We start from the raw sequence: 21,764 nt of genomic DNA, 5'->3' as shown, positions 1-21,764 counted from the left end.
ATTGCCATACCAAGCAGTGATGCAGCCAGTCAAGATGCTCTAAATGGTACAGCTGTATAACTTTTTTTGGGTTTGTCCCTAAAGGCAGGTTTCAAACCAAAACCTTCACAATGAAGTACATTCCAGTTACCCTACACACCCTTGTACGTGTGCATCACTTTATGTGTGTCTAGTCTGCCGGAGCCATCCTTCCAAATGTTGTCTCTTTAACTCAAGTTTCCGAAGGTAAAGCGTGCCAAATATGCGTGTGGATCACTTAGAGAGGAGCTGTTGACATAAAAACACAACTAGATACTAAAAACAGGCTAAAACCTTTATTGTAAAAATACATGATAAAACAGTAATTATACAGTGATAGCATGATGAGATACAAAAATACCAACAATTTTCACAATGTGTAGTGTAGCACCATGTGATGGAAATCCAACACCAGGCATGGAGAAGATGGCCCATGTAGGATAATGTACACGTGGACCCATTAAAGTGAGACTCAGGCATATAACTTTTGACATGAACCTCAGATATTGTAGATAAACTCATGTGCACGCTGCTGCAACGTGATAGCTGCGAGACCAAAACAGCGGAGAAGTTTAGCCTCACGCCTCATACCGTTTGTTGTTGCGGAAGTCTGTCCGAATCTGTGGGGTACTTTGTACAATGCTGAATCTACCTTCAAAATACATGTATCATTTTACAAACACGTAGAACCTTTTACGCCATATATACAATCGTGTGTACTAGAACCTAGATCTAAAACATTCCTGGGTCTCATTTCACATTCGCTCCTCATGTCAGAGGAACAACCACTGCCCTCAGACAAGGCCAGGACACCAACACACTGGCTAGGGCCCGTGGGGTAGCTACGTGACTACTAAGGGTTTATATAGTATTGGACAACTAGTCTCTTCTGAGAAATCAAAATCAGTGGTGAGCTACACAGGGGGTTGGGCGGAATGACTTAGGGACCAAGAGTGTGTGTGTGTGGGGTTCAGTGGAGTAGTGCAGTAGGGATATCTGAGACATGTGCAGTAGGGTTACCGTACGCTCTGATATGTGCAGTAGGGTTATCGTACACTCCGAGACATGTGCAGTAGGGTTATCGTACACTCCGAGACATGTGCAGTAGGGTTATCGTACACTCCGAGACATGTGCAGTAGGGTTATCGTACACTGAGACATGTGCAGTAGGGTTATCGTACACTCCGAGACATGTGCAGTAGGGTTATCGTACACTCCGAGACATGTGCAGTAGGGTTATTGTACACTCCGAGACATGTGCAGTAGGGTTATCGTACACTGAGACATGTGCAGTAGGGTTATCATACACTCCGAGACATGTGCAGTAGGGTTATCGTACACTCTGAGACATGTGCAGTAGGGTTATCGTACACTCTGAGACATGTGCAGTGGGGTTATCGTACACTCTGAGACATGTGCAGTGGGGTCAGCATCTCTTCAAAGATGGCTCCCTTCACGTTGGAGCCCCGAAGGTTAGCTTCCTGTAGATCACATCCAGACAGGTCACAGTTCTGAGAGAGAGGGGGAAAGAGAGAGCGGGAGGGAGCAATGTTTGAGAGCTGTTGTGAGTGTGTGTGTGTGTGTGTTTACCTCCAGGTCTGTGCCAGCCAGTGTAGCTCCTCTCAGGTTGCAGTTTTTCAGCTTGGCGTTCTTCAGTGTGGCGACTCGCAGGTTGATACCTGTCATCTGACTACCCTCCATGTCCACCCCCTTTAGGTTGGCACCTAACACACACAATATATAAATCAATAGAAATCCAAGTATGACCGAACAGGTATTGAACCTTGCTCGTCCTTACAATCCAAGTGCGTGTGTTCCAGTCAAGGCCAAAATAATTGTGTGTGTGTTACCCTCCATGTTGGCTTTGACTCCAGCAGGGTCCTCAAAGTTACACCCTCTCAGAGACGCTCCCTCCGCATTAGAACACAGCATCTTAACACCCTGTAGGTTAGCTCCCTAAAACACACACATACCTCCACATTAGAACACAGCATCTTAACACCCTGTAGGTTAGCCCCCTAAAACACACACATACCTCCACATTAGAACACAGCATCTTAACACCCTGTAGGTTAGCTCCCTAAAACACACACATACCTCCGCATTAGAACACAGCATCTTAACACCCTGTAGGTTAGCCCCCTAAAACACACACATACCTCCGCATTAGAACACAGCATCTTAACACCCTGTAGGTTAGCTCCCTAAAACACACACATACCTCCGCATTAGAACACAGCATCTTAACACCCTGTAGGTTAGCTCCCTAAAACACACACATACCTCCACATTAGAACACAGCATCTTAACACCCTGTAGGTTAGCTCCCTAAAACACACACATACCTCCACATTAGAACACAGCATCTTAACACCCTGTAGGTTAGCTCCCTAAAACACACACATACCTCCGCATTAGAACACAGCATCTTAACACCCTGTAGGTTAGCCCCCTAAAACACACACATACCTCTACATTAGAACACAGCATCTTAACACCCTGTAGGTTAGCTCCCTAAAACACACACATACCTCCACATTAGAACACAGCATCTTAACACCCTGTAGGTTAGCTCCCTAAAACACACACATACCTCCGCATTAGAACACAGCATCTTAACACCCTGTAGGTTAGCCCCCTAAAACACACACATACCTCCACATTAGAACACAGCATCTTAACACCCTGTAGGTTAGCTCCCTAAAACACACACGCACATAGTAACACTATGCATTTACACTCACGTCGAGGCAAGCTGAGGACAGGTCTGCCCGCTCCAGGTTGGCACCACTGAGGTTGGCGTGAGTGAGGTTGGCAGCTCTCAGGTTGGCCATCTTAAAGTTGATGTAGCGCAGGTCCAGACGAGACAGGTCTGCACCACTGAAGTTCAGACCCTGTGTGTGTGATAGAGAGCAATCAAAGAGGACAGTGTAAGACAAGATAGATCATAGCCACTGAAAACAGATACGTTTTGGTGTGTGTGTGTGTCTGCTACCTGACAGCGCAGCTCTGACTTGGTGGGTGTGGCCAACAGGAAACGCACAAACTCCTTCCTGGTTAGAGGGGAGTGGTCATCAGCGGGCTGGGAACTCTGGGTAGGAGAAAATATGGTTTAGTTAGGATAGACAAGCCTCATGCACACTTACGGTATTCACACACACACAAACCTTGATCAGGGTCTCCAATTGCTCAGCCAGCTGCTCAATGCCGAAGAACCGAGCCTCCTCCAGGACTCCTGAGACAGAGAAAGAGATGAAGTAGCTATTTGTGTGTGTGTGTGTAAGTCCGGTGTGTACGTTGTGTGTATGTGGCATACCCAGTGGGTTGATGCCGTCATTGATGATGAGTTGTCCGTGTCTCAGGTAGTTGAGGATGGGTTCAAAGTAGCCTGGACTCCTGTCTATTAGGTAGGCACCCTGAGAGTCCTGCTTATTACCCCACACATCTACACACACACACACACACACCAGGAATTTGGGACATGAATAATGGGTGGAGGAGACAGGCAGTGAGTGGTGTGTGTGTGTGTAGATATTTACAACAATTATAATTTCTAAAGTGGAAGTTGAGAGAGTTATATTTGAGTGTTTCAGTGAAACGTAAGTGAGGGAGGCCCCGATCTCTCGCTCTCCCAGATGTTTAGTTCATTTCATTTTGATCTCCTTTGCATTATTGTAGCCTTTTTCTGTAGCCTGTCAACTATGTACAGTGGAGAGAACAAGTATTTGATACACTGCCGATTTTGCAGGTTTTCCTACTTACAAAAGCATGTAGAGGTCTGTAATTTTTATCATAGGTACACTTCAACTGTGAGAGACGGAATCTAAAACAAAAATCCAGAAAATCACATTGTATGATTTTTAAGTAATTAATTTGCATTTTATTGCATGACATAAGTATTTGATACATCAAATACCATCTACATGCTTTGTAAGTAGGGAAACCTGCAAAATCGGCAGTGTATCAAATACTTGTTCTCCCCACTGTATCTGTCTATCCCTGTTCTCTCCTCTCTGCACAGGCCATCCCTGCGCGCACGACCCACGTGGAGTTCCAAGTCTCTGGCAGCCTCTGGAACTGCCGTTCTGCGGCCAACAAGGCAGAGTTCATCTCAGCCTATGCTACCCTCCAGTCCCTCGACTTCTTGGCGCTGACGGAAACATGGATTACCACAGAAAACACTGCTACTCCTACTGCTCTTTCCTCGTCTAACCATGTGTTCTCGCATACCCCGAGAGCATCTGGTCAGCGCGGCAGTGGAACAGGAATCCTCATCTCTCCCAAGTGGACATTCTCTCTTTTCCCCCTGACCCATCTGTCTATCTCCTCATTTGAATTCCATGCTGTCACAGTCACTAGCCCATTCAAGCTTAACATCCTTGTCATTTATCGCCCTCCAGGTTCCCTTGGAGAGTTCATCAATGAGCTTGACGCCTTGATAAGTTCCTTTCCTGAGGATGGCTCACCCCTCACAGTTCTGGGTGACTAACCTCCCTACGTCTGCCTTTGACTAATTTCTCTCTGCCTCCTTCTTTCCACTCCTTTCCTCTTTTGACCTCACCCTCTCACCGTCCACCCCTACTCACAAGGCAGGCAATACGCTTGACCTCATCTTTACTAGATGCTGTTCTTCTACTAATCTTACTGCAACTCCCCTACAAGTCTCCGACCACTACTTTGTATCCTTTTCTCTCTCGCTCTCCTCCAACACTACTCACTCTGCCCCTACTCAGATGGTAATGTGCCGTCGCAACCGTCGCTCTCTCTCTCCCGCTACTCTCTCCTCTTCCATCCTATCATCTCTTCCCTCTGCTAAATCCTTCTCCCTCCTCTCCTCCCTTTCTGCATCTTTTGACTCTCTATGTCCCCTATCCTCCCGGCCGGCTCGGTCCTCCCCTCCTGCTCCGTGGCTTGACGACTCATTGCGAGCTCACAGAAGAGGGCTCCGGGCAGCCGAGCGGAAATGGAGGAAAACTAGACTCCCTGCGGACCTGTCATCTTTTCACTCCCTCCTCTCTACATTCTCTTCCTCTGTTTACGCTGCTAAAGCCACTTTCTACCACTCTAAATTTCAAACCTCTGCCTCTAACCCTAGGAAGCTCTTTGCCACCTTCTCCTCCCTGCTGAATCCTCCTCCTCCTCCTCCCTCTCTGTGGATGACTTCGTCAACCATTTTGAAAAGAAGGTTGACGACATCCGATCCTCATTTATTAAGTCAAATGACACCGCTGGTCCTGCTCACACTGCCCTACCCTATGCTTTGACTTCTTTCTCCCCTCTCTCTCCAGATGAAATCTTGCGACTTGCGACGGCCGGCCGCCCAACAACCTGCCTGCTTGACCCTATCCACTCCTCTCTTCTCCAGACCATTTCCGGAGACCTTCTCCCTTACCTCACCTCGCTCATCAACTCATCCTTGACCGCTGGCCATGTCCCTTCCGTCTTAAAGAGAGCGAGAGTTGCACCCCTCCTCAAAAAACCTTCACTCGATCCCTCAGATGTCAACAACTACAGACCAGTATCCCTTCTTTCTTTTCTCTCCAAAACTCTTGAGCGTGCCGTCTCTAGCCAACTCTCCTGCTATCTCTCTCATAATGATCTTCTTGATCCAAACCAGTCAGGTTTCAAGACTGGTCATTCAACTGAGACTGCTCTTCTCTGTGTCACGGAGGCTCTCCGCACTGCTAAAGCTAACTATCTCTCCTCTGCTCTTATCCTTCTAGACCCATCTGCTGCCTTTGATACTGTGAACCATCAGATCCTCCTCTCCGCCCTCTCCGGCGCTGCTCACTCTTGGATTGCGTCCTACCTGACAGGTCGCTCCTACCAGGTGGCGTGGCAAGAATCTGTCTCCGCACCACGTGCTCTCACCACTGGTGTCCCCCAGGGCTCAGTTCTAGGCCCTCTCCTATTCTCTCTATACACCAAGTCACTTGGCTCTGTCATATCCTCACATGGTCTCTCCTATCATTGCTACGCAGACGACACACAATTAATTTTCTCCTTTCCCCCTTCTGATAACCAGGTGGCGAATCGCATTTCTGCATGTCTGGTAGACATATCAGTGTGGATGTCGGATCACCACCTCAAGCTGAACCTCGGCAAGACGGAGCTGCTCTTCCTCCCGGGGAAGGACTGCCCGCTCCATGATCTCGCCATCACGGTTGACAACTCCATTGTGTCCTCCTCCCAGAGTGCAAAGAACCTTGGCGTGACCCTGGACAACACCCTGTCGTTCTCCGCTAACATCAAAGCGGTGACCCGATCCTGCAGGTTCATGCTCTACAACATTCGCAGAGTACGACCCTACCTTACACAGAAAGCGGCACAGGTCCTAATCCAGGAACTTGTCATCTCCCGTCTGGATTACTGCTGTTGGCTGGGCTCCCTGCCTGTGCCATTAAACCCCTACAACTTATCCAGAACGCTGCAGCCCGTCTGGTGTTCAACCTTCCCAAGTTCTCTCATGTCACCCCGCTCCTCCGCACACTCCACTGGCTTCCAGTTGAGGCTTGCGTCTACTACAAGACCATGGTGCTTGCCTACGGAGCTGTGAGGGGAACGGCACCTCCTTACCTTCAGGCTCTGATCAGACCCTACACCCAAACGAGGGCACTACGTTCATCCACCTCTGGCCTGCTAGCTCCCCTACCTCTACGGAAGCACAGTTCCCGCTGAGCCCAGTCAAAGCTATTTGCTGCTCTGGCACCCCAATGGTGGAACAAGCTCCCCCACGACGCCAGGACAGCAGAGTCACTGACCACCTTCCGGAGACACTTGAAACCCTACCTCTTTAAGGAATACCTGGAATAGTATAAAGTAATCCCCCCTCCCCCTCCCCACCATAAAAAAACTAAAAATAAGTGGTTGTCCCACTGGCTATCATAAGTTGAATACACCAATTTGTAAGTCGCTCTGGATAAGAGCGTCTGCTAAATGATGTAAATGTAAAATGGTGCATTGTGGGAGTGACGTCATCACCTTTGTCTCTGAACATGTGGGCCAGCATGCTCTCTGGCTGTTTACTGACCAGCGTGCTCCTGAGGAGAGAACACACACCACACATGTTATGTGTTATGTGCATCAATAGAATGGAGTTAAGAGAGACTGAGGTTGTCATGGTTACCGTGTGGTGGTGAAGCAGCAACCCCCAACATTGAGCGTCAGCCAATCAGTGTGAGTCTGGAACCAGTCTGGACCGCCAGGGTCATCCTGGGGGTCTGCACACTTTGTCTTACTCACATCTGAGGGAAGTCATACAGATAGCAAGTACATCCCACCTACATCCCACCCAGACAGAAGCACAGAATATCCCACACTGTACCTCCCAATAGAGCTGTCAGACCTGTTGAGAGGTTGTAGTCAACTTACCATCAAATGAGTCTCCCTCAGACACATACAGCACATCATCATCCCTGCAGAACACACACACGCTGATAATGTTAGCAGTGAACATAACTTTGTCCTGCCTAGCTAGCAGAGTAGTTATGCTATGTCGCCAATTTTGAACTCGCCTTATGAGCGTTATGTCGTCTATAAGACCGCCTGTCCCGTTATAAACGCTGGAGGCTCGGATTCCCAGTTTACTGCTAGCGACGGATAGCAGGTCTGTCAGTGATCCATACAGCGCCACCACCTGCGGCAAAATACACACGACGCACACAGATACAGATGATGACAACCATGCGACAAAATACACCATATCTGGCGATGTACACTGACAAATGAGGAAACTGCTGGCAACCTAGCGTACCTACTGTAGTCAGATGAGATGTAGCTAGCTAGCTACAGCAGTAGCTATGCAGAGATGTTATCTGTGCTGCCGTTGATATAGAACGAGATCGGATAGGACAGGTTTCTCGGCAACTTGCTTACCTTGCCATTGGAAGAAGTTCCGTTGACAAACAGAGTGACTCTCTTCATGATCGTTTTGGTTATTTAGCTACTCGGCTTAAGTCAGCTAGCTAAATACACCCGTTTCCTGATTTTTCGATTGGACCCAAAACATCCGCAACAAAATAAAATAAAAAGCTTGAAAAAGCGTTGCAACGATGTCGTCCAATCAACGATCAAAGAGTGAATATTGTCCAATAGCGATGAAGGAGGAGGTAACTCACATGCAGTTACCGAGATGCCATTGGTCATAGTTATTTTTTCTAAACAATGATCGCTTCCTTTCCTCAAAAATATGTTTCCACCTCAGAGAAGGAGAGGTGGAAAAAATATCTGTATCGATCAACAATGACAAACCTCCTGGCTCAGTAGCTAGATGAAAAGCTACTGATGATGGTAGCTGACTCTATAGCCACTCCTATCTGTCATATATTAAATATGTGCCAAGACGAAAGTCTTTGTCCTCAGGCCTGGAAGGAAGCCAAAGTCATTATGTTACCAAATAGTGGTAAAGCGCCTTTACTGGTTCTAACAGCAGACCTACCAGCTTGCTGCCAACTCTTAGCAAATGTGTTTTACCAAATTTTTCTCTGTAAACAAATTAACAACAGACTTTCAGCATGTTTATAGAGAAGGGCACTCAACATGTACTGCACTGACACAAATGAAAAGAAATGGATAATAAGATTGTGGGAGCTGTACTGTTAGATTTCAGTGCAGCCTTTGATATTATTGACCATAACCTGTTGTTGAGAACTTATGTGTTATGGCTTTTCAACCTCTGCCATATCTTGGATCCAGAGCTATCTATCTAATAGAACTCAGAGGGTTTTCTTTAATGGAAGTTTCTCTAATGTCAAACATGTAAAGTGTGGTTTACCGCAGGGCAGCTCTCTAGGCCCTCTACTCTTTTGTATTTTTACCAATGACCTGCCACTGGCATTAAACAAAGCATGTGTGTCCATATATGCTGATGATTCAACTATATATGCATCAGCAACCACAGCTAATGAAGTTACTGAAACACTTAACAAAGAGTTGCTGTCTGTTTTGGAATGGTGGCCAGTAATAAACTGGTCCTGAACATCTCTAAAACTAAGAGCATTGTATTTGGTACAAATCATTCCCTAAGTTCTAGACCTCAGCTGAATCTGGTAATGAATGGTGTGACTGTTGAACAAGTTGAGACTAAATTACTTGGTGTTACCTTAGATTGTAAACTGTCATGGTCAAAACACATAGATTCAATGGTTGTAAAGATGGGGAGAGGTCTGTCCGTAATAAAGAGATACTCTGCTGTTTTGACGCCACACTCCATAAAGCAAGTCCTGCAGGCTCTAGTTTTACCTTATCATTATTGTCCAGTCGTATGGTCAAGTGCTACAAAGAAAGACCTAGTTAAGCTGCAGCTGGCCCAGAACAGAGCCGCAGGTCTTGCTCTTCATTGTAATCAGAGGGCTAATATTAATACAATGCATGCCAGTCTCTCTTGGCTAAGAGTTGAGGAAAGACTGACTGCGTCATTTCTTGTTTTTATAAGAAACTGTTTGCATAGTCAACTTACACACACACTTACCCCACTAGACATGCCCCCACAGGTCCAGAACAAATTCAAGGAAACGTACAGTATTATACAGAGCCATGAGTTCATGGAACTCCCTTCCATCTTATATAGCACAAATGAACAGCAAACCTGGTTTAAAAAATAAAAATATAGCAACACCTCAGGGCACAACGTCTCTCCCCCATGTGACCTACTTGTTGTGTGTATGTACGGACATGTATGTGTAACTGACAGATGCACACACACACTACATGTTCATGTTTTTAAATGTATGCAAATTGAAAAGTATTTTGTCAATTGTCTTTTTTGTTATGTGTTGGACCCCAGTAAGACTAGCTGTCGCCATTGGCGTCAGCTAATGGGGATCCTAATCAATCACATCAAACAGAGAGACTGCAGTATTTAACAATCATATCACTTTATTAGCCAATTCATTCATACAGGCAAATAAAATAGCATGGGCTCTACAGTGTACACACACGCTCACACATACAGTCATGGTTTGGTGGATATCTTACAATGCAAATAGCAGAGCTGGGTTGCATTCAGGAGACACAAATGGGAGAAAGAATGTCAAACACAAAACTAAGAATTGCATTCCTATTGGACAAGTTCTCTGTTTGGAAACGTAATGCACCTCCTAAACACACCCCTTGTCTGAGTTAAATAAAACTACATTGCGATTGGGAATAGAGGATTCTGGGAGGCTGTCAATCGTTTCTGCTGTCGTTGTGTGCCTAACTCTAACTATCTCCCCTCTACTTCTCCCTCCCTCCCCCTCTATGGTTAAGGAGAGTGTTGCATTCACTAGTTTCCGCTGTCCTCCGTGTCGTCCTCTCCTCCCTCGCCCTGTCCCTCCCTCTCTCCGTCCCTCCCTCTCTCGGGGTAGTTGAGGATGTGGCGGTTGGCCTGAATAAGGTACTGCTGCTGTTTGAAATACACCTTCAACACTCCCTTCATCACCACAAATGCTATACCACCCTACAACACAGAGAGAGAAAGAGACAAGCATAAAACACATGCCACCCCAGCCTTGAGACATACTGTACAAATACACAAACACTATTCCCTCACCAGAACGGTGCGTTGCAGAGATGAGGGTACCCTACTGAAGATCAGTCGTCCCACCAGGCTGGCTACAGAGGGGAAGATGAGAGCTCCACACAGAGTACGAGACACTGACAGGTGGTCCCCTCCATTACCCGCATCAGCTGGCACACGGGGCAATGGACGACCTATACCTGGGAGGGAGGGGGTGAGATTTTTAAAACTTTTTTTTAATAATATGCATTTCTTTGCAGAATGTACTATATGCTGTAACATTTACTAAACCTAAACATCTTCTCTCTAGAGTTAACCATACACCAGACAGACAGCCATACACCAGACAGACAGCCATACACCAGACAGACAGCCATACACCAGACAGACAGCCATACACCAGTGTGTGTGTACCTGGCAATAGCAGCTGTAGTTTAGAGGAGTGTCTCTGCCACAGCCTCAGTATGTAGTCCTCCCAGCGGATCATCTTGCCCAGGACAAGCATCACAGGGATGGTAGGTAGACCCATCAGGAGGAACAGAGGATCTGCTCTCTCCATCACATCCAAGCCCTTCTTATGGCCCACCACCTGGAGAAAGAGGGAGAGGGAGGGATGGAAAGAGGTGAACTGGGAATCTTGTGTTTTGAGTTGCATTGTTGTATGCAATGGATTCACTGAACTAGTTACTGAACTAGTGAGTAGTTAGTGTTAGTTATGGGTCAAAGGTTAGGGGTAAGGGTACAAGGGTAAGGGTATAATGGGTATGACAGGGTTAAGGTTCAGGGGTCAGGAGTCAAGGGGCATGTACCTGCATGACAGTCACAGCTCCATAGGTGACAGCTGACCAATAGACTGTCCCCACCACCACCCCGGCAGCAGTGAATGGACTGGCCCGTGACAGAGCACTGTCCACCTGCTGGAGGAAGTACACCAATGGCCCTGGAGGGGGGAGGGGAGGGGGACGGGGAAGACGACAAACATATACAGACAGTCATTAACTAACTGACACACCTGGACATGAAAGCTACAGAATAGAGCTTTCATTGTGGTGTGTAGAGTGTATTTGTGTGCTAGTTGGTGAGTGTGTTTGTTCTATATCCCACCTTGGGTAAGATGATGCAGTGTGTGTGTGTGTTAGTTACCCATTTTGGGAAAGACAATGTGGTACTCTGTGCCACACTGAGGGCAGCTGACGGCTCCTCCACTGTTTCCTTTCTGCTTCTCATCGAGCCAGCGCTGCAGACAGGCCTGGTGGATCCACTTGGTACAGCCCTTACACCTGCAGGGGCTCACCCACTCTGCCACACGGTCCTCTCTCTCTGTTGCAAAACACACCCAGCAGTGCCTGGACACACACAGAGGGAGACACAGGTGAATACAAACATGCACACACGGTTACACAGACACACACACGGTTACACACAGACTTACTTCTCAGGGGGCTCCTCCACACAGGCCATGTTGAGTCTGTTCAGTTCCTCTAGGTCCCCGTCTCACCATGGGCCAGCCAGGCAAGACCTACACACACACACACACACACACACACACACACACACACACACACTTTCAGTTTCTCTACATCTGGCTAAAATACAGACAGCATTTATTTACTAACTGCCTGTATCAGCTTGCTTCTTCTGCATTCACAAACTCACTTTCAGCCAAACTTGTAATTTAGCTGGCTACTGGCTACAAAGGCCTTAGCTAACTGACATGCCCCAGTGAACAACTGCAAGCTAATCTTAGCTACAGTTAATGTTGTGATGCATATTTTCTATGTTTTAGTTGGATCAGAAAATTATATGTCCATACAATTTGTCATTCATACATTTTAATCGCTTTGTGATACTTGCTAACGGCCAAGTGTTTAGAGTAGCCATACTAGCTACCTCCAGTAAGCCATACTAGCTAGCTATCTATAGCGTGGAGGAATTCATAACTTTTAGTTGTTGTTGAATAATGACAGTGGTTTCTTACCTCGACAATGCCTCTATATAAAAAACCCGAAGTACCTTACAGTTGAACGACAATAAAATAGTTTTGATTGATAGAAAATCTTCGCACTGCCAGTCCTACTGACGGACAAAAATACATAACAGTCCTTCCGGTTACAGACACTTTATCTTAAAGGCAAATTATATTTTTTCTCCAACGTGAACATTTTTGGATGTTGTGGAATTTACAGACAGATAAAAACTACATAATTTCTGTTCACTAATAATTACCCATGATTTAACAAACATAACAATGTAATGGACATTATGTTTCCACCCTCTCTGATGCTCATCTATTCATCTTGTAAAGGGGGCAACGTTGATTTAGCTGAAGGTACATTTATTCATAAAGATTGTGATGATGATAATAATGATGATTATGGAAAAGCAAGCCGGCAAAAACAGTGCACAAGCTCACAACCCTGAATCTGGGTTTGACAGCTAGCACGTGGGCTCCAGCTGGCAGCATTGCCATTGGCTGTTACCACTGTCTGTCTACTCTAGAGACAACCGCATACTGACTGGGTTAGGTTGTGATCAAAGCAAGCAGTGGCGACGAGTGGTTTGAGACCACGGTGACGGGGCGTTATTTACATGATTAAAATATCAAATAGGCAAGATTGTATCAAAGGATTAATAGAAACATATCTTCAACAATCAGTTCGTCATGGAGTCCTATGACATTATAGCTAACCAGCCGGTTGTGATCGATAATGTAAGTATGATGTCACTCTACCACACCCTTGCCTAGCTAACTTGCTAACGACTAGCCAGGGAGGTTAGCTAGCTAGTGTTGTGTTGGAAGCTTTGATCGAATATTTTTATAACTAATCCAAGATAGACCACAGCCTGTCGTTTCCAATGGAAACAAAATAGTAATAGTTGGGCGAGATCCGATTGGCCAGTTTTAGCATGCATCTACATATTTCCGTTAGGGAACATCTACTCTGAAGTGCGCATGTGCAATAACTCATTTCGCCTTTGCACCCCTTCTAAACAACGCGATTCAAAAAAAATGTTTCGGGCAAAGGGTCAAGTGTACAACAGATTATATTTTTTGGAAAAGAAAACTGTATTGAGATCAAATGTTTCATCTAGGAGAACATTTGCAGAATGATGGCCAAAATCCATCTCCTTCAATCTACTCCCACATTGGGCTTCCATATTTGGTAGTGAGTGGAAACGCCAAGTGGATGCTTCACGTTTATACATCCGGTGAAATATCTGTCTCATTGTTCTATCTGTGCTTTGATAGCTGACATTACTGAATACAGTGTACTAGCTTGCTATTCATTAATATATTCCAGTTGCATTTAGCCAGCTCTTTCCACGTACACCTCGTGTAGTAGAATGTCTCTTTGTTAAATATTTATGTTGCTGTGTGTGCTGCAGAACCAGCTAGTTAGCTAGCCAGCTAACGTTGTTCTTTTTCCAAACACTGATTTGCCTGTGTCGTCTCCATCATACGTTCTGTTCTGGAAAAATAACTAGCTAGATAGATTCATATGATACATTTACAGTTAACGTCAGCCACTAGCTAGGTAACTAGCTGCAACACCGGCTAGACACACAGTTGGGTCGCCGGGAGACAAACCCCACCTTGCGAACGGCTAGCCATCTATGCGAAATGCGTTGGCCGAGTAAGAAATTAGCTAGCAGCGTTAGCAAGTGTTAGCTATCGCCACCTGTCACTGATAATGCACCTTAGCGCATACCACTCAAGAAATAAACAACTTAATTCCAAAATGAGCTGCTTTACTAGATTATTTAACCTGAATGAGTGTACCCGACCTTGCAGGTGATAACTGTTGTGTTGTTGTCAACATAATACTACCTGTGTCATATGTTGCCCTGTCATTAGCCCAGAGGCCTTTCATGCTAATGTTTTACTGGAGTAGTACTCAAACCATTATAACTATTCATTATAAGGAAAGACTAGGCATGTTAAAGCCCAGTGATGCTGCCATGACCCAGCAGACAGGGGCTGGAATGTGTGTGATGTCTCAGAAGGAGAGGGATGATGCCTTCTGCTGCCTCAGGCTGCGTCTTATGATCCAACACACACAAGAGGAGTGTTAATTGTGGTGGGTGGGACAGACAACTTAAGTAGTCATAGCTTTCTCTCCTGTCCTCTCTCTCCTAATCTTCCCTCTGCCTCCATCTGTTTCTCCCCAGGGTTCAGGTGTTGTCAAAGCTGGCTTTGCTGGAGACCAGATCCCCAAATACTGCTTCCCCAACTAGTAAAACCTTTATTTTTACCTATCCTACATCAATAACACACAGCTGTGATTCAGATAGATAGTATCCGAGGGGTTGTGTTTCTAACTTTGTGTTCTGTTGTGTGTGATCCAGTGTGGGCCGGCCCAAGCACGTGCGCGTGATGGCAGGAGCCCTGGAGGGGGACCTCTTCATTGGACCCAAAGCAGAGGTAGGCTTCATACCATAGTCTTACACACACACACACACACACACACTATGAAGGGGCCTGTTTCAACAAGCCTCTAACCCTTCTCTTATCTCCCTCCCTCCCAGGAGCACAGAGGGTTGCTGTCTGTCAGGTATCCTATGGAGCATGGTATAGTGAAGGACTGGAACGATATGGAGAGGATCTGGCAGTACGTCTACTCTAAGGAACAGTTGCAGACCTTCTCAGAGGAGGTGGGCTCTCCTCTCACCTCCTTATTCTCCTCCTCCTCTTTTCATGTCTCTAATCTCCTCACTATGTGAACAGTTAACCATTGTATTAAATGTAAATGTTAGGCTTGTTGATTTATTGAATTGTATAAAAATGATGGATGTTGTAAGAATGTGTGAAAAGTATTTAACAGACAAGGGAGCTAGTATGACTAAGAAAGCGGTTTTCAGCCTTCTGGCTAGCATGCTAACTGGATCTCTCTTCCCCTCCAGCACCCTGTCCTGTTGACTGAAGCCCCTCTGAACCCCAGTAAGAACAGGGAGAAGGCGGCTGAGGTGTTCTTTGAGACCTTCAATGTCCCCGCCCTCTTTATCTCCATGCAGGCAGTCCTCAGTCTGTGAGTGTGTGTGTTTGTGTACATACTTGTGTGTGTGTGTGTTAGTGTGTGCAGGCACGCTTTTGTGTGTTAGTTATACTCACGCCCCTTTCTCTGGCCCAGCTATGCGACAGGGCGTACCACGGGTGTGGTGTTGGATGCGGGTGACGGGGTGACCCATGCGGTGCCCATCTACGAGGGCTTTGCCATTCCCCACTCCATCATGAGGGTGGACATCGCTGGAAGGGACGTGTCCCGTTACCTCCGGCTGCTGCTACGCAAGGAGGGCTACGACTTCCATACCTCCGCAGAGTTTGAGGTGGTCCGCACCATCAAAGAGGTACGGGACGGACAGTGTGTGCATGTGTGACCTAACTAGAAGAAAATGCAGGGCTCAATAGGAATTGCTGTCAATTAGGCCTGGGTGATATGGCCTAAAAATCATATCTACATTTTTTTCAAACTTATGGGCGATTCACGATATATATCTTTTTTATTTTTTTATTTTTATGTTTTCTCTAAATAAGCATTGTTGTACAATTTTAAAGGTCAAATACACTGCATTTCAAACAGTCAGCAATAATCTAATGAATTCAGGGCTTGTGAAGTTATACCTAGGCTAAATATAAGCCTTCCACAACCATAAGAACCACTAATAATTACATTATTTTATCAAAATAGTTCAACCTGTTTTTTATTGTTAAAAAATTTAACTAGAACCATCCAAAATGCACATTCACTCATAATGACTAACGTCTTTTAGCAGGCATTAGGCTATAGAAAGTTAACACAGGTCTCATCAACAATCAGTCAAGCCCATGTGCTAGTGATTAGCCAACTTGGATGTATTTGCTAGCTAACAAGGCAGAACAGTTGAATTGTTATGAACACACCCTTCTGTCAGTCTCCAACTGTTTGAACAGCATGCTAACCTGTCCACTTTGTTCAGATGTTGAAATCAAGTGGCCTACCTTATTTCTCAGAATGAGAACGAGTTGCCAATTCCTTATATAATTGTGTTTTATGCTAATTGCACATTTATAAAACACAGACTTGCTAGTATAACAGTCATTGGCTAAAATGCTGCTAGTGGCGTACGCCAGTGCTGCGCACGACAAACTGAGCATGCATTTTCCAGAATCAATTTTCATTGATACTCCCGTTTTAGTAGTGTCTGCTCTGCGCACAATTTGAGTAGTTGAGACATAAGAAGGGTATCGTTAGAAAAGTTAACTTCTCCTCTATTACAGTAAAATAATGTCTCAATGTGTTTTGGTGTCCATATGACCGATTCTGTTGGACCAAACCACAAATGCAAATAGCGAGTTGAAACCGCTTGTCAGAGAGTAAGATGTGATCTCTCAACTTTGTTGGCGTGAGAGGCCGGGGGAGGAGCTTGGTGTGTGTAAACCATAGAGCAAGAGGCAAAGTGAGAGGTTTCACTCTTGCTAAAATCTGTCCAAAATAAGCCCAATGTGTTTCTATGGGCTTATTTTTTACCTAAGCTTGTCACCTGCCTTCCTGCCTTTGGGACAACAACTCCCATTGTTAGGGTCGGAGACATGCATCTCGCACAGAAGGAGCGACGGAGACGAGACCAAAAATACAACACGAGAACAAGCGGACATAAACGCTCATAAAGACGAAATGTGATACAGGCATTTGGAATATCGTGTAAAAATATACATTCGAATGAATCAAATTAATTTGATATATTGGCCAGCCCTACTGTCAATAGGAGCTGTCAATAGGGATGTGTTGGTAATGTGGGTGTGTGTTTCTGTCCTCAGAGAGCCTGCTACCTGTCCCTGAACCCCCAGAAGGATGAGACTCTGGAGACCGAGAAGGCCCAGTACACACTCCCCGACGGCAGCACACTGGATGTGAGTCACACACCACACACACACACAGACACACACACACATACAAACACACACCTTTGTTTTCATTTGAAGGACCACAAACATCAACAACATCACTCTGACACCCAGTTGACCCTAACTCTGACCTCTGCCCCCTGTCCAGATTGGTCCAGCCAGGTTCCGCGCGCCAGAGCTGCTGTTCAGGCCAGACCTGATTGGAGACGAGAGCGAGGGGATCCACGAGGTGCTGGCCTTCGCCATCCAGAAGTCTGACATGGACCTCCGACGCACACTCTTCTCCAACATCGTACTGTCTGGAGGATCCACACTGCTCAAAGGTTACACACACGTCACACACACACACTGACCAAAAACAACTAATACCAGTGTGTTGTGAAAGTAGGTGTTTCCTCATGTGGTTTAAGGCCCCTTAGCTAAGTGTTGCGGAAACCTACAAAATGTTAGCTAACAGTCTTTTCTGCTGCAGGCTTCGGGGACAGGTTACTAAGCGAAGTGAAGAAGCTCGCTCCCAAAGATGTGAAGATCAAGGTATAGTAATTAATGACCCAGCTTATCACCTCTTCTTGGCCAGAGCTCAGCATTGTCGTGACGTGACTTTCATTAATATGATGACTGTTATTTATCGAATCAACTAACTATGTTTAATTGTTACTCAATGAAATGAATCATGTAACAATTAACTCATTAGGATTTGGGGCACCACGTAATAAGTTGTTTATAGAGTTACCATCTCCCGAATTAAACTCTAAATGTCGTTACCTATCAAAATGTATAAAACAGTCAACGTATTAATCATTACCTCTTATCAGTCTCATTCTGAACGGTAGCAGAATTCTTGGATCCGCAAGAACCCCAGCTTTACTTATGAATCAGCACTACACAAATTGGCTTAATTATTTATTTACTAGCTAACTAAATAATAACACAGAATACATACACTTAATACATGAGAAAAGGTCCCTAGCGGACTAACAGCATGACTGCTTGGTTATCAGAAGAGGGAGAGGTAAGGAAGAGGGAGGGAGGGGGAGAGACAAAGAGAGAGTCAAATTATCGTTGATGCATTCAAATAGAACAGATACTCAGATGCATTCTAATGATTGGCTGAGATGGGATTTTCTTCTTCCCACCTCGTGGGAAATGTATGCCCTCACTAACTGTAACTCGCTCTGGATAAGAGCATCTGCTAAATGACTAAAATGTAAATGTAAAAATGTGTCTTTAGTCAAAGTTCTAGATCCCTTTACACGCACAGCTGCAGACTGGCAATTTTCTGGTCTATTGAGTTTATCTTCTTCAGCTCGTGTTGAGATTCAAAGTTCTAACCATTTCAAACGTGTGGACTACCGTCTCCACGCTTTCTGGTCTGATGTGAATTTGTCTTTCAAGCCTTTATGCCCTCTTGGTAAAAGGGGCGTTCCTACTTCCTGACACGATCTCTGAGCTCACTTGGGGCGTGGCTACTTACTGTGCATAGTTTAAATGAAAAACAATGACCTCATTAGGAAACTAAAATCACATTCCAATCTTAACAAAAATACTTTCATCATTGTTCTTCATTTCTTATACACAACGTATTGGATGAAGACTTGACAGATAGAATGTGTATACTTTCCAAATTACAGTATGTTCTTGATACCATCCTTAATGACATCACAAAATAATAAACAATATGACATGATTATTCTTTAGATCCCCACTGACCATTCCCCACATTCTGATGTTGGAAATATTGATCCAGTGTTCACTTTTTGGAAGTAAAAGTTTTGGCGGCAAAAGTATTCTGGAGACAAAGCACATTCCTTTACCAATACTGAAGAGCAAGGGAGACATTCCCCTCCTGCCTAAGTGTTGAGGTGTCAAAACCGGCCCAGCCCCCCCTCTTCTGTGGGTAGGAGGGGTCTGGTTGTTGTCAGCTATTTGCCAAGATGATCTGAGGCCTTTGATCCTCAACCAGGAGAGTCATGACAGCATGTTACTATATGAATCTGATGTTTTTAGCATGTGTGGGCAGGATGTCTCCTCAACAAGCCCCGGCTGACTTCCTGTTTCTCTCTGTGTTTCCTGTCCAGATCTCCGCCCCTCAGGAGAGGCTCTACTCCACGTGGATCGGGTAAGAGATTACCACACACAGACTCACTCACAGTCACACATCTCTCTATTCCCTAATCCCCCTCTCCTCTCCTCCCTCTGTTGTGTTCTGTGTAGTGGCTCCATCCTGGCGTCGTTGGACACCTTTAAGAAAATGTGGGTCAGTAAGAAGGAGTATGAGGAGGACAGAGCACGGGCCATCCACAGGAAGACCTTCTAACACCGCTGCCCTTAAACTGACCTCAACATGACCTATCTGCCCTGTGCTACCCCAACCTGTCACTACACTACCCTCCAATGCTCCTGTATCTGCTCTGTTGCCCCACATTACTGATTTGCCCCAAACATCTCCAACTATCCCCACAGCCCCATGTCTGCCCTAGTCTACCCCTCTCCTTATGGCTTCCCCCATCCTTTGGCCAGGGGAGTTTCCATATACACCCTCTCTCAATTCGGCATGCCTTCTGTTACCATCCACCTATGGGTGTAGGGAGAGAGCAGGGTGGCCCTTCAGGAAAGCCTTTGACCTCCTCCCTCCACAAACACACGCACACGCACACACACACACACACTCCCACACTCACGCATCTCCACCCTCCTCACACACACCCAGGGCTGCGTGGGCATCTGTCAATACTGTGGACTGGCCTGTTTTTTCTGTTCTAAAGGGGAAATGCTATACTCTACTCAAACCTGAAGTATTTACATTACTCTCCTATCTACCCTTCCCTGTACGATACCTTGCATCATATCATCCAATGACAATGAAGGTTCATGTTTTACGATACTGTAAGAATTCCATTCCAAACCGAAGAGATTGACTTTCTTTTTTTGCGTTCTTTAAAAAAGATATCTTGGTTGTCATGGTTACAAATCACCATGTTAATGGCAATGGTTGAATTCACCATTGTTTTAATTTATTTGTTGTTTCCATTTGTTAAATGAGATTGTATTGAGGGTCAGGGTTATGACAGTCTGCTATAGGAATATGTCATGCTACTCTCTGTAGACTGGGGTAAAGAATACCACTGTGTTTTACATTGGCTCATCAAATATCCAAGGAATTCCTTGGAAAACATTCAAGGAACTTCTCTCTTCACCAACCCTCCCACAGGTGTTCAACGACTAATGGACATGTTTAGACGACAGCGATGTTTAACGCTTCCTTATAATTTGGCAAAGTGTAAAGTATCTCCATTCTGTTAGCTGTATTTTTTTAATCTTTGTCTGAAAATGACGTTAGTGGAAATGGTTTGATAACAAAGAACTGGTGAGATGTACCCTCCTCACGGTACCAAATCCAACGGGAGGGATTTCAACTTTAAATAACCATTAGATGACTTGCTATTTCTATATGACCGTTTAAGATATGACAGTTCAACTTTGGGACCTGTTGAATGGGACCCTTAAATGCCTTGTAAAGTTTAAACATGACAAAGTGCTGTCCTTAAAACACGTTAGTGTTCTGTACTGCACAGAGAGACTGATCTGAGAGCTGTGTTCCTGGACAGGATAATCTCTGAGGAGGTCCAAGTCTCCCCTAACCATTGATACAGTCAGATTTATTAATCACCTTTCTGGTTAACCTTCAGATTGATGAAGGCTTATCTGATCCTAGATCTGTGGTTAGGGGTAGCTACAACCTGGAGTGAACTCTGATCTCAGTGTCAGGGATTAGAGGTCAAGGGTCAGGGAATAGATGAAGATTGGGTGAAAGGCCACAGAGATCATCCAACAAACGTTGTTTTTATATCCAAAGGCTCCATATTTGGCTCCATTTAAACGATGGTGGAGATCAACTGTTAAATGTGCCCTGTGAGTTATTTTAAAGCACCATAAGTGTATGGGTTAGAAACATTGAGAGAGAGCAATGTTTAGTTGCTATAGACTGTAGTAGGACCATTCTCATAATAAGCATGTAGAAGCACAAGATGGTGGATTATTATCAGTTACTTTTCTACCCTCTCTTCCCCCTCATGTACCAGTAGAAATCTGGGTGTTATTATGGCTAAGCTGATTTCCCTGCGTCTCAGTGGCAGTAAAGGGGTTGTTTCCAAACCGGCGTCCACCTTACTCATGTGCCCCGGCACGGAAAGTCCACTTTAGATTCTGGGTGTTTTTTAAAAGGTTCTAAACTTCATCAGCCTTGTGTACAGTGGACCGCTTTTCAAAACGTAAAAAATAAAAGTACGATACTGTTTATTCAAGTGTCGCTTTTACTTTTCATTTTGTAAATTCAGTATATAATAAATAAGTTAATGACTGCTG

The 21,764-nt window shown here is 45.2% G+C and overlaps 3 protein-coding genes across 9 annotated transcripts; 1 reads left to right on the top strand and 2 right to left on the bottom strand.

Moving 5' to 3' along the window:
- Positions 1-292: 292 nt before the first annotated feature.
- Positions 293-8,036, bottom strand: LOC121582663 (BTB/POZ domain-containing protein KCTD9). Of its 7 annotated transcripts, XM_041898638.1 has the most exons (13): positions 7,894-8,036; positions 7,533-7,654; positions 7,390-7,433; positions 7,145-7,262; positions 7,000-7,058; positions 3,335-3,463; positions 3,186-3,253; positions 3,014-3,109; positions 2,763-2,912; positions 1,869-1,974; positions 1,609-1,742; positions 1,402-1,529; positions 293-1,369 (listed from the first exon to the last, which is right to left on the bottom strand). In XM_041898638.1, the coding sequence occupies exons 1-12, from the start codon at positions 7,939-7,941 to the stop codon at positions 1,413-1,415; spliced, it is 1,191 nt and encodes a 396-aa protein (XP_041754572.1). In that variant the 5' UTR covers positions 7,942-8,036; the 3' UTR covers positions 293-1,369; positions 1,402-1,412. The 7 variants fall into 7 exon arrangements, with proteins under 7 accessions (XP_041754572.1, XP_041754571.1, XP_041754575.1 ...); XM_041898637.1 differs by having other exon boundaries at positions 293-1,529; XM_041898641.1 differs by having other exon boundaries at positions 293-1,499.
- A 1,838-nt stretch (positions 8,037-9,874) lies between these two features.
- Positions 9,875-12,615, bottom strand: LOC121583364 (E3 ubiquitin-protein ligase MARCHF5). Its single transcript, XM_041899540.1, has 7 exons — positions 12,495-12,615; positions 11,949-12,035; positions 11,660-11,862; positions 11,326-11,456; positions 10,931-11,105; positions 10,550-10,716; positions 9,875-10,456 (listed from the first exon to the last, which is right to left on the bottom strand). Exons 2-7 carry the CDS (start codon positions 11,975-11,977, stop codon positions 10,283-10,285), a joined length of 879 nt encoding a protein of 292 aa, XP_041755474.1. The 5' UTR covers positions 11,978-12,035; positions 12,495-12,615; the 3' UTR covers positions 9,875-10,282.
- A 420-nt stretch (positions 12,616-13,035) lies between these two features.
- LOC121582662 (beta-centractin) lies at positions 13,036-21,764 on the top strand. The gene is made up of 11 exons (XM_041898636.2): positions 13,036-13,226; positions 14,687-14,751; positions 14,864-14,939; positions 15,044-15,169; positions 15,419-15,543; positions 15,646-15,862; positions 17,313-17,405; positions 17,548-17,722; positions 17,872-17,933; positions 19,478-19,518; positions 19,614-21,764. Exons 1-11 carry the CDS (start codon positions 13,179-13,181, stop codon positions 19,714-19,716), a joined length of 1,131 nt encoding a protein of 376 aa, XP_041754570.1. The 5' UTR covers positions 13,036-13,178; the 3' UTR covers positions 19,717-21,764.

The sequence above is a fragment of the Coregonus clupeaformis genome, chromosome 15, assembly GCF_020615455.1.
Source record: "Coregonus clupeaformis isolate EN_2021a chromosome 15, ASM2061545v1, whole genome shotgun sequence".
NCBI lineage: Eukaryota > Metazoa > Chordata > Actinopteri > Salmoniformes > Salmonidae > Coregonus > Coregonus clupeaformis.
Note: the sequence above shows the minus strand (reverse complement) of the source record. Positions and strands in the feature narration are given on the sequence as shown.